This window comes from Salmo salar, chromosome 01 (assembly GCF_965601325.2).
Source record: "Salmo salar chromosome 01, fSalSal1, whole genome shotgun sequence".
Lineage (NCBI taxonomy): Eukaryota > Metazoa > Chordata > Actinopteri > Salmoniformes > Salmonidae > Salmo > Salmo salar.
Genome location: NC_138291.1, coordinates 177,157,655 through 177,171,070, shown reverse-complemented (window position 1 = coordinate 177,171,070; position 13,416 = coordinate 177,157,655). Strand labels below are relative to the sequence as shown.

Below are 13,416 nucleotides of genomic sequence, written 5' to 3'. Positions count from 1 at the left end.
CTTGCTGAGCGGCCTTTCAGGTTATGTCGATATAGAACTCATTTTACTGTGGATATAGATACTTTTGTACCTGTTTCCACCAGCATCTTCACAAGGTCCTTTGCTGTTGTTCTGGGATTGATTTGCACTTTTCGCACTAAAGTATGTTCATCTCTAGGAGACAGAACGTGTCTCCTTCCTGAGCGGTATGACGGCTGCGTGGTCCCATGGTATTTATACTTGCGTACTATTGTTTGTACAGATGAACGTGGTACCTTCAGGTGTTTGGAAATTGCTCCCAAGGATGAACCAGACTTGTGGAGGTCTACAATTTTTTTTCTGAGGTCTTGTCTGATTTCTTTTGATTTTCCCATGATGTCAAGCAGAGGCAGAGTTTGAAGGTAGGCCTTGAAATACATCCACAGGTACACCTCCAATTGACTCAAATGATGTCAATTGGCCTATCAGAAGCTTCTAAAGCCATGACATCATTTTCTGGAATTTTCTAAGCTGTTTAAAGGCACAGTCAACTTAGTGTATGTAAACTTCTGACCCACTGGAATTGTGATACAGTGAATTATAAGTGAAATAATCTGTCTGTAAACAATTGTTGGAAAAATGACTTGTGTCATGCACAAAGTACATGTCCTACCCAACTTGCCAAAACTATAGTTTGTTAACGAGAAATTTGTGGAGTGGTTGAAAAACGAGTTTTAATGTCTCCAACCTAAGTGTATGTAAACTTCTGACTTCAACTGTATAAGCCTACATCAGTGTAAGATTCAACGCAATAAATGTGTGATTAACATCACATGCCAACATCAAGAATAGCTTGTGCGGCTAATCCTTCATCAAACAGGCTGATTTGATATTTTTTTTAATTAACACATCTTTCCTCAGTCCTGCACCTCCTTGATGTACTCACCACATCATAGCCAGTAGGCGCTCTGTTTCGCGAGGCCACCACCCCCACGCCAGTGATGGGGTCCATGGGCAACTCCGGCAGTGCGTCTGAAAGTTCCCGAACCTCAGGCATCATGGGAGAGTTCTGGGGAAGGAAGAAACACAGCTAGGGTTCAGTGCCTCTAGAACTGTCTGATTGGGTTGAAAAAGTTAAGCGAAAACAGGTCTAATGTAAAAGTTGCCCCTAAGCACAGATCTATGGTTACAGACCCAGTGCTAATGACTGATAGCAAGACACACTGTCTGTGGTTAAAGATTATAGCAGGGGATCTCCAACCTTTTCTAGCATGAGGGCTACTTTAAAAATTATGAAACATGTCACGAGCTACTCATAAAATGTTTTCCTAGCTTTTAAAATAGCCAGTATTTGTATTTTCCAGAATTACCTTCTGTTTCTACTCTCAATTTTACAATTATTCATAGAGAACTAAAATGCGACGTCCATGTCAATGATTAAATCACATCCAAAGACAATTTTTTAATAAAATTATAAAAAATACATTTCTTCTTAAGAAGGTTTTGTGAATCTGGGCCCAGGAAGCTGAAACATGGCCCGAGTCAGTGTGAAAGAAAGCTACCTGCCATTACCATTATGAAGATCAACCCCAGAATAAATTACCAAGAGGAAAGTTAATAAAACTAAACCAAAATAGCCTACTTTTGGAGTGTTGAGCCAGCAGGTTCATAGAATGATGATCCCATCTTACATTAAAACCTCTTATAGAGACCCCTTAACACGCGAATCCCATTAGCGGGATGGATTTGACAACAGCCAGTGAAATAGCAGAGCGCCAAATTCAAAACAACAAAAATCTCATAATTCAAATTTCTCACACATACAAGTATTATACACCATTTTAAAGATAAGAGTCTCCTTTATCCAACCACCGTGTCCGATTTCAAAAAGGCTTTACGGCGAAAGCATAGCATTAGATTATGTTAGGACAGCACCTAGACAAGAAAAAACAGCCATTTTCCAAGCAGGCAGAGGCGTCACAAAAACCAGAAATACAGCTAAAATGAACCACTAACCTTTGATTATCTTCATCAGATGGCACTCATAGGACTTCATGTTACACAATACATGCATGTTTTGTTCGATAAAGTTCATATTTATATCCAAAAATCTCAGTTTACACTGGCGCGTAATGTTCAGTAATGTTTTGCCTCCAAAACCACCGGTGATTTTGCAGAGAGCCACATCAATTTACAGAAATACTTGCCTCAGATTTTCCACTTCCTGGTTGGATTTTTCTCAGGTTTTTGCCTGCCATATGAGTTCTGTTATACTCACAGACGTCATTCAAACAGTTTTAGAAACTTCAATGTTTTCTATCCAAATCTACTAATATACTAATCTACTAATATCTACTTATATCACTTGGTAAGCACATTTTTACTCCTCAACTTATTTAGGCTTGCCATAACAAAGGGATTGAATACTTATTGACTCAAGACAAAGGCTTTTAATTTCAAATTAATTTGTACGAATTTTGAAAACCTCTACTTTGACGTTATGGGGGTATTGTGTGTAGGCCAGCCAGTGACAAATCTAAATGTAATCAATTTTAAATTCAGCCTGTAAAACAACAAAATGTAGAAACAGTCAATGGGTGTGCTTGGCATACTTTCTGAAGTCACTTCGAAAGCATTCTGAAACGATAAAAACTACAAAAAAATATTTGGATCACACTATTCTCTCTGCTTCTCCTCAATTCAGCAGACTGCAAAAGACAGGTATCACACCGAGAGAAATTTGATCAAAAAAATCATATAAATCTTTGGCCTCAACAGTCCGCACTGACAAATAGATCACTGAGGCCCTTACACAAACTGCGCCCTTCCTCTGTGCAGACCACAGAATCCCACAAACTCATTCCTAATCTGACCTCATACAACAAAACAAAGCTTCACGACAGCACCTCAGAAACAACGAATAGAACAATAAATCCCCTGTTCCAGACAGGTACCTAATCCACTAGAGCCAAACAGCACCTGAACATGTTTGAACATCTCACCAGTTGCAGACACAACAGTGCAACAAATATGAGTAGGAGGGGATAGGATACTAGTTTTGACCTTGTCAGCAGAGAAGAGCTCAGTTTCACAGAGAAGATGTGACGTGATTATGACTATTTACCACTGCCTAATAGACAAGACCAGCAGGATTTCACTGATGTCTACCTGAAAGCAAACGTGATCAAAATGCTAGTTAACAAACAAGACAAAAATGTTAGGCTACACGGATTGTTGGAGAAACAACATTGGTCATGACATGTATTAAGGAAAAGCTGATTCCAATGGAATTGGACAGAAATGATTCAGAGGTAAAAAGCCTAACCTGGCCTCCTTAATAACAAACAGAATCAGATTGCTTTGTAAAGAATTAGAGATTGCAAAGAACACTGCCTCGGAACAGCGCAGCAAAAAAAGGGTTCCACTGATTCCCAGATAGGACATGGAATGGAGAACCTGACCTGGCAGTCTGGGTGTGACGGTTTAAACGTTAAAACGTTTCATCTCTCCCCACATTTAAAACAGTGCCGTTATCACACAACTACCACTAACAGACAGGGCTCTAAAGTACGATAAAATATGTTCCTGGGCGACCAGGAGTTTTATTTTTGGGAGTACTGACGCCCGTAGGCACTCCATTTCGTTGCGTCGGATGTCCTGCATTTCAATAGCGACGTCCACAATTGAGCGGAAACGCCACGGCGGTTGGAGGCTGCGTTGCGAGACGGACGCTGCATACTTACATTTTGTTCCGTTCATCTTCAGTCCAGCCAGAGCGCTTTGAAGAACAGGTACATACCACAGAAGAAAACAAAATGTGGTTTTCGGTGATGGCTTTACAGGATAGCTAGCAACTTGTAAACAGTTACCCATTCCTATACGAGTACTAGTGTATTTTAATAGTAATGTTAAAAATAATACACATTGGCCGTTCAGCCAATTATACTGGCCATTGCCTCCCGTTTAAGTTTATTTTACATTCATAAACCATGTCATGGGCCTTTCTAAAAAATCTAATTGTATTTGTCACATGAGCCGAATCCAACAGGTTACAGTGAAATGCGTACTTACAAGCCCTTAACCAACAATGCAGTTAAGAAAAGCTACTCGCCCCATCGACTTTGTTAACCATTTATTTAAACTTTGTTCAGTCACGTTACCTCATTGGCTAGCTAGCTAACAACCTAGCTACTTTAGCAGTGTATCCAAACATCTGGGGGCACAGAGAGAAGGGAAAGGGGATTGCTTCTTCAGGAGATCAATGATCATAGCGATGAATGAATGATCTCTTGCATGTCATCACTCAAACAAGCTTTTTAAAAAAAGGGACAGTGTTCAATTTTCAATGATCTGCATCACAATAGGAAAAATAGTGTTTTTATACAATGTAGAAACCTAATATGACATTTCAATGACAGACATTCGTATCAACATTTTAGCTTTTATAGTAAACTAATATACTTTTTGTGAGTTTAATCTTGGTGGGCAAGCTTTTATAGTAAACTAATATTTTTTTTAAGTGTTACATATTAGTTTTTGGGGCACAACACGTGCTGTAAAAAGTAGCCTAGATCGAATTCATATATGCTGTATCTCAATCAATTAAAAAATATATTTTCTGTTTCTCCTAAATTTCATGTGGTTTTCATAACTAAGTTAGGAGCATCATTGCTCCCAATATTTATTTTTCATTTAAAGCCCTGCGAACAGATCCCGATCATCATCATCATCATCGTAAAGGGAAAAAATATCAACAAACAGGTCTACCTAACGCAACAACACTGTAACGTTAGTAAGAGGGGATATGCATCTTTCTAGTTATCTGTGTGCATTGTGGTTAACTGTTAACTGGGGGGGGGGGGGTACACTGATTACAGAAATCATTGCAGTTGATATGCAGCCATTGTGAGTTGAGGTCATTTGCTAAATGAAAGGACTGCATGTGCCATTTGAGCTGCGACTCGCACTACTGAAACAAGTGTGTCTTCCTCATCAATATCACTGTGCACCGTTTACTCTCTTTTCAACAGGTTGTTATTAGCCTTCATAAATGAGAGTTGAGAAACAGTATTAGAAAGCAAAAATTCATCCCCTTTTAAAATCAGCAGATAAACCACATTTGGTGGTTTCTTTTGCCCTGTGTTTGGTTTGTGAGTTTAGTCTTGATGGGCAGTCTTTTGTTAAACATGAAACAAAGTAGGCTCCTTGACCAATGAAAACGGTATTTGCCTTCAAAACATTTTTGCTGCATATTTCAGTCTGGAACCTGTCTAGGTTTGGAGGGGGGGGGGGGGTTGTCACCTACTCTGAAAACGCCACACTAGAGCAGTTTGCCACAAAAAAAAGCCTAAAATACTCAAACTGCAGCTCTTAGTTGAAACACATATTTCCCTACTTTTATCAAGCAGTACATTCTTAATTGGAGTTAAAGCTGTGGTGACTTGGTAGAAATGTAGCTCGTCTACAGTTTTGTTTCTGTAGACCTAATGGGAGCTTGGGTTTGTAGAGGGAGTGGTCAGATCCAAACTGACACGTAACGGAGGGAAAAGAGAATGTAGGGAGAAGAACTGTGATCACTTGGCTAGGTTTATTTTATGTCAGTTGTCAAAGCAGTTTCCAGATGCACAAGCCTACTGTATGACTATGGTAGTACTTCACACCCCCCCCCCCAGCTGTCATTCCAGGCAATAGGATTTCACATACTTTATTTATGTTGGATTTTCCCCTTTGTCCTCTCTTTTTAAGTGGGCTGAATATTGAGACTTGGGGGACATCAAAACATAGCAGCATATTAATGAGAGCTGAACTCTTTGGAGTTTGCACGGAGCAGGCAACACTCTGGAGGCTACCTTGGCAACCGGGCCCTCCCGCCTGGCATCTCCTTGGCTACCCGGCTCCCTTGCCAAAACAACTGACATAAAAGGGCTGTGTCAACTCGGTGAGGTAAACAGAAGCAGTTTGAGGCAAAGGGAATGACTGATGTGAAATGTATACCACAGGTTTAGGAGGGGACAGAACCCCCCCCCCCAAGTCACTGGAGTTGAAGCAGCTGATGATGACAGGCTGGAGTCAGAGCAACCTGACAGTGACACAGATATATTAGACTACTGTACAACCAGTTAACTCACTCATTCACAGAACCAGGAGAAGCCGGACATCATAGTCGTACACACAAGCATGTGCCTAAACAGTGAGAACAAATGCATAGTGCCTGGTATAGCATGTAGGAATCCAGCATTTGTCAACAGCAGAGGTTAGGTGGGTCGCTGGGCTAGCCAAGAAGCACAAATGCACAACTCACCCATACATGCACAAGCAGGGTGGTCCGGCTAGGGTCGCCACACATTACACTGTTGTTCACTATGTACATACCACTCACATGCGTGGCTGCTAATGGGGCGAAGCAGGTCCACACCGAGCAGAGTCCTATCTGAATTCCTCTTGTGAAAAAAGACATTGCTAAGGAGACAGAGATGAACACGACTGCCAAGATCGCAGAGACCATCCAGGCGCTGTATCTCTGCTTACAGTAACATGAGCTGAACAGCAAGTGAACACACTTGACTCACACAGACACACTGACAGAGAGCCTGGAATGTGTCATTAACAGGCCTTGATTAGTTTGAGGGCAAGGACAGTTAAAACAGAGTAGGTAGCAAGTTAGTCAGCTTGCATTAGGCTAGCTTTGGTCCTCACATGAAGAAAACAAAACAGTCTACATACCCTAATACAGTAGGACTTTCCCCAACAATTGGCTTCCTTGCCCCCTTTTCTGAAGAGAAACTCAAACAAACATCAATTTAAGTGTTAAGTCAACTGCTTGGGCAAATGTAGTAAAAGGAAACTACCCAAATGTTATGCTCCCACAGCAGGTATGTGAAATCATGGGTCACTTCCTCAAGAACCAGTTCCTCATTTAGATCAAAGTGGGTATGTGAAATCATGGGTCACTTCCTAAATACACAGGTTCTCATTTAGCTCAAAGCAGGTATGTGAAATCATGGGTCACTTCCTCAAGAACCAGGTCCTCCTTTAGCTTCCCTCCTCTCTCATCTTACTGAAATTAACATAAAGAAAACTACCGCACGCAAGATGGAAGGGGAGGCATACCAAAATGTCTCAGCATTCCAAACGAAAAGGCCTAGGCTACCAACACATCTTAATTGAAGGTAGTGGCTACTTTGTTTAAAATCTGTATATTGAGGTCTTTCAATTTGTAACTCATTTATTTACCCATTTGTAATCCCGGACAATGACAGACCAGACGCACAACTTCCTCTCTCTTCATGTAAGAACCATGTCTGAGGCTAAATCCAATGAATTGCTGAACAAGTGTCAGCTAAAATTAACAAGTTCCATCATCAGATTTTAATTACTTTTCTGCACAGAGATGGTTCTCAAGCATTTAGCCTTGCCTACCTCATGTAGGACAAGTTAACACCTACACCCCAGTAAAGATGATCAAATGATGATCAAACCTTTCAAGCCAAACAAATCCAGCAACAACATCCCAGAACAAATTAATATAGTAAGAAAGTTACAGTAGCTTACTACTACCCACAGTATGTAACTAGGCCTTCTGTACGCCTTGGCATTGGCAGAGCACCAAGCACTGACTACAGAAACCAGGCCAAAAACGAATTTACCAACTATCCCTGCATTTTGCGAATTTAATGACTCCAATTTGGCTATTACATTTTAATGCTTACAAAACGGTTTACAAAATGTGACAATCACATTCAATAGGCCTAGATAGGAAGAAGTATGCATTTCTGTTTTAAAGTTAGGTGGCTGGTACAAAGAGTTTGAGACTAAACTGCAATTATACTTAGCTGTAGACTCACGTTAGAGTAAATGCCTGAGTCTCTTGGCTGTTTAATACTTTATCTGAAGCCTCTAAACAATATTCTGAGTGACCGAATACCATGCAAAGGAATACCATTATAGCTAATATATATATACACTTTCTTGCCAACAAATAGGCACAAGATTGCAGAATACCTTGCCTGGTGTTCATGAGAGTAAATATCTCCATTGGGTGTAACCAGCACAATTTCCTTGGATAAAAAAAACTAATGTTGTATGACTGAATGGACTGTGTAGGAAACTAGCTAAATAAGTGGCCTGCTGTGTTGACTGGGACCTAGCCTACCTACAAACCTAGCTAGCTAGCTTCCTCCAACTAAATAGTTAAGTTCATTAGCTAGGTAACGTTAGTAAATATGCGGCTGTGGGAAAGACATACGCTACTAACTAGCAGCTAAGTTACTCTTTGGTTTAGCGTTGGTAAGATAATGGTAGCTAGCTGATTATGTGAGTCCTTGACATTGCCACATAGCTAACGTTAGCAAAACATCGGCAGGCAGCTAACGAACACAGCCAGTGCTCTGGCATGCTAGCTACTTAGCTAACGTTGCAATCATATTTCTAACGTAACTAGGTAACTAAAGTCGATTAAATAACAAAACGGCTTGCCATAGTATGGTAACAGTAGAACTGGCAATTAAGTTAGTAAACAAAGCTAGCAAGCTAACGAACGTTAGCATCTTTCGCTCCAAAAAGAAAGACAACGAATTCTTGGTAGTTAGCATGCACCATCAATAGCTAGTTACGTTAGCAGGTTAATTATGCAAAGGAAATGAGCAACAACAATACAATCCATATCTATTATTCCAAATGTGTCATCATCTCGTTAAATCTCGTATAGACTTAACTGTTACTCGCGGCACAGTGTCCCTCCTTTTCAGACAAAAACAGCTTTTCATGACCACAGAAGCAGCAGGGGCTAGTAGTAGTACTACAAGCCGCGGACTCGTTTGAGGCCACCGCGGAGAGAGAATCGACAGAGGCGAGATGCAACCTTCGCACAGAGAGGAAAGCAGATTCTAGCTAGTTTGGTAGCTAAGCTAACGAGCTAGTTTGCATGCTAACTAATCGATTTCTTACCTAGTGAGGCCAACAATTATGATTTTTTTTTAAAAACAATCTTGGTTTAGACTTCTTATCTTCTTTTCCTCTTCTCCCCTTTTTCGGAGTTACAGCCGCAAGAAATGCATCCTTTCTGGGATGTTAGCTAATCCCCAACGAGTTGATTTACTGAGCATTTAGGTGACTGAGATTATAGCTAGCGGATTCTAATAGCTGCCATTTGTGGACATTGCAGTGAGAGAATGAGGGAGTGTACCAAGGCAGAAGTGATATGGTAATGCCCCCCTCCCTGCTCATGTTTGTTTTGTTTTGTGACTGACATATCAACAGTGCATGTAGTTAAGAACTATACATGAGCCCGCTATGAATTCTTTGCTTCTGATGAAAAATGTACCGTCATATTGTTTTCCTTTTAATTTCCAAATCAAATCAAAGCAAATGTATTTACAAAGCCCTTCTTACATCAGCTGATGTCACAAAGTGCTGTACAGAAACCCAGCCTAAAAACCCAGAACTGCAAACAATGCAGGTGTAGAAGCACGGTGGCTAGGAAAAACTCCCTAGAAAGGCCAAAATCTAGGAAGAAACATAGAGAGGAACCAGGCCATGAGGGGTGGCCAGTCCTCTTCTGGCTGTGCCAGGTGGAGATTATAACAGAACATGGCCAAGATGTTAAAATGTTCATAGATGACCAGCACGGTCAAATAATAATAATCACAGTGGTTGTCGAGGGTGCAACAGGTCAGGACCTCAGGAGTAAATGTCAGTTGGCTTTTCATAGCCGATCATTCAGAGTATCTCTACCACTCCTGCTGTCTCTAGAGAGTTGAAAACAGCAGGTCTGGGACAGGTAGCACGTCCGGTGAACAGGTCAGGGTTCCATAGCCGCAGGCAGAACAGTTGAAACTGGAGCAGCAGCACGGCCAAGTGGACTGGGGACAGCAAGGAGTCATCAGGCCAGGTAGTCCTGAGGCATGGTCCTAGGGCTCAGGTCCTCCGAGAGAGAGAAAGAGAGAGAGAATTAGAGAGAGCATACTTAAATTCACACAGGACAACGGATAAGACAGGAGAAATACTCCATAGTGCCAAAGCACAGCCCCCACACCACTAGAGGGATATCTTCAAACACCAACTTACCATCCTGAGAAAAGGCAGAGTATAGCCCACAAAGCTCTCCGCCACTGCACAACCTAAGGGGGGGCGCCAACCCGGACAGGAAGATCACGTCAGTGACTCAACCCACTCAAGTGACGCAGCCCTCCTAGGGACGGCATGGAAGAGCACCAGTAAGCCAGTGACTCAGCCCCTGTAATAGGGTTAGAGGCAGAGAATCCCAGTAGAGAGAGGGGAACCAGCCAGGCAGAGACAGCAAGGGACGGTTCGTTGCTCCAGTGCCTTTCCATTCACCTTCACACTCCTGGGCCAGACTACACTCAATCATAGGACCTACTGAAGAGATGAGTCCTTATCATTTCCTTCCCCATGATTCGTTTATGTGCATATTCAGCTACAATCTGAGTTAGACCTAGCCTTTGATCATGACTCAGTTCCATTACACATAAGAGTCGTTGGACAAAGGCATTTTCTGTATGGGGGAGTTACTGTGTTTTGTAAAAGGTCACCAAACAACCTATGGAAACATCCCTTTCACATGATGTGATTGAGATGCTTAATATCAAATATCTTTACAGTCACATCACAACCGTACAATATCCAAACATGAATGAACAGCTTCAATGGGAGCAGAAGTCTTTTATTTTTATTTAACCAGGCAAGTCAGTTCAGAACAAATTCTTATTTACAATGACGGCCTACACCTGCCAAACCGGACGACGCTGGGCCAATTGTGCGCCGCCCTATGGGACTCCAAATCACAGCCGGTTATGATACAGCCTGGATTTGAACCAAGGTGTCTGTAGTGACACCTCTAGCACTGAGATGCAGTGCCTTAGACCACTGTGCCACTCGAGAGCCCTAACGTCTGCTGGAGTTGTGATTCTGGATGGCTAGATAGCTACCAACAATGATAAGAAATTGCCATGTGGGGAATCGTAAGTGACTAGTTTCAGCTAGTTTAATCTTGTTCTTGATACCATGTCTTGTTATGAGGTGTTTTGGCTGATTTCATGTCAATGCTAACATGCAAAAATTCGCTAGCTAGCTAACCAACAACTGTAACAATGTATTTGAGAGACAAGTTTACATGTTGTCAACATTCAATGCCATCCATCTGTTTTTCCCCATAGTTGCACGTGTCGGTTGTTGCTAAACAACCAACCTGTCTATAAAAGGCAGTGTGGCGTGTCATACTGTCTTTTCTTCACTCATGTTTATGGTGTTTTACATTACAAGATTACTATAAAAAAACATGTTTCTTTTGTTTTGCGTTCTACCCTTCGGCGTAAGGTGCTTTCATCATCACATGCTAACCAGCCCTTAATCATAGCAACATTTCACTTGCCTCCCTACTCCTCACAGGAAAGTCTTGAGTTGCATACACCTTGCCCGGGTAGGGCGTTGAGTGCCTTTTCTTGCTGCAACAAGAACTGTTTGTCAAACAGAAAAGCTTTCATGGGGATAACACCAAAAGGGTGCGCTGTCTCGAAGCAGAGACTGGCACATTGGATTACCAACGCAGTGTCAAAATCATATGCTGCAGCAGGTAGACCAACTCCACATGGCATGGTAGCACACTCCACCAGGGGTATGGCCACTTCATGGGCCTCGTTCAGAGGGGCCTCCCCTGGGACTCTATCTGTGCTGCTGCAAGTTGGGCAACACCCATGACTTTCATGAGGTACTACAGACTCAATGTTATGTTCACACCATTAGTGGGATCAGTGGTTCTGGCACACTCTCTCAACTCAGATAAGTGAGCGTACCGTGAATCTTGTACTTACTTATCAACCATCAGTGAGATGGATGTTCTATACAATGGCTTTCCACTCTTGGTGCCGTTGCACCTCGTGTTGTAAGTTCTAGCTTTCAGCTTGCCGTGTGTATACGGTTGTATACCACAGTTGAAATGTTGTGTTAATTTTGTGTTACTCTTGGGTAATTATATTCTGTTGCATCCTGTGGTGGGTACAAGGACGTCCCAGGGACTCATCTGGACTGGATTTAAATGGTGAGTTATCACACTCTGTTGTCCGAACAACCTCTTTCATAGGTTGTTTGGTTACAAGAATGAAAGAGAACGTTGGGTTACGTATGTAACCTTAGTTCTCTGAGAAGAGTAACAAGTCGCCAAGCTTTCATGTTGTTCTTCCACCTCCGTGGGGATCGAGTGAAGTAATAGACAGTATGCCACGCCACACAGCCTTTTATAGTGACAGGTCACATGGGTACAGTAAGGTTGTGGCGTGACTGTGAACATCTTTGATATTAAGCATCTCAATCACATCTTGTCAGTGGGAAGGAGTTCCCATAGGTTGTTTGGCGACCCATTACTCAGAGAACCAAGGTTACATCCATAACCCAACGTTTTGTTAAGAGCCGCGACACTCGATCTGAACATTAACATGCATCACCTGTGGTACGGTTTTGGAAGCATACCTTTTCTTTCATATCAGCGAGAAAGGCCAAAAAGATAGTCAAGGACATCAACCACCCGAGCCACTGCCTGTTCACCCCGCTATCATCCAGAAGGCGAGGTCAGTACAGGTGCATCAAAGCTGGGACCGAGAAACTGGAAAACAGCTTTTATCTCAAGGCCATCAGACTGTTAAACAGCCAACTAGCCGGCTAACACCCGGTTACTCAACCCTGCACCTTAGAGGCTGCTGCCCTATAGACATAGACACAGAATCACTGGCCACTTTAATTATGGAACACTAGTCACTTTAATATTGTTTATTTACTGCTTTACTCATCTCATATGTATATACTGTATTCTATTCTACTGTATTTTAGTCAGTGCCACTCCGACATTGCTCGTCCTAATATTTATATATTTCTTAATTACATTATTTTACTGTAGATGTTGCACTGTTGGAGCTAGGAACACAAGCATTTCGCTACACCCGCAATAACATCTGCTAAATATGTGTATGTGACCAATAACATTTGATTTGGTTCATAGGGTTAGGGTTCCCACACGGCCATATTGGCATGTTACGACGCTTGTTTTTACGGAAGACAGAAGGGACTACCTGTGCTAATTAGCAATCTGTGTCTCCGAACACCTGTCTGTAAACGGAAGATTCACATCACAAATGTTTTGTCACTGAAAAATACTGTTGCCTGCAACTACTACTACTTAACAAAGTATTAATGCAACATGTAAAGTGTTGGTCCCTTGTTTTATGAGCTGTAATGAAATATCCCAGAAAATGTTCCATATTCACAAAAAGCTTATTTCTCTAAAATGTTGTGCACAAATTTGTTTACATCCCTATTAGTGAGCATTTCTCCTTTGCTAAGATAATCCATCCACCTGACAGGTGTGGCATATCAAGAAGCTCATTAAATAGCATGATCAATACACAGGTGCACCTTGTGCTGGGGACAATAAAAGGCCACTTTAAAATG

The 13,416-nt window shown here is 41.8% G+C and overlaps 1 protein-coding gene across 4 annotated transcripts in view; it reads right to left on the bottom strand.

The window, feature by feature from the left end:
• The window catches only part of mvb12ba (multivesicular body subunit 12Ba), a 47,260-nt gene extending 38,132 nt beyond the window's left edge, over window positions 1-9,128 (bottom strand). For 2 of the 4 annotated variants that reach the window (XR_014379013.1, XM_014145650.3), the window contains exons 1-2: window positions 8,673-8,816; window positions 905-1,027 (exon numbers count right to left, since the gene is read on the bottom strand). Coding sequence is in view for 3 of the 4 variants with exons in the window: in XM_014145650.3 (XP_014001125.1) it covers window positions 905-1,027; window positions 8,673-8,723 (174 nt within the window). In the remaining variant the exon portion in view is untranslated. Of the gene's footprint in view, window positions 1-904; window positions 1,028-6,681; window positions 6,822-8,672; window positions 8,817-8,904 lie in introns of those variants that run through there. The other 2 variants (XM_014145659.3, XM_045693849.2) reach the window with 2 other exon arrangements.
• Between the last annotated feature and the right edge of the window lie 4,288 nt (window positions 9,129-13,416).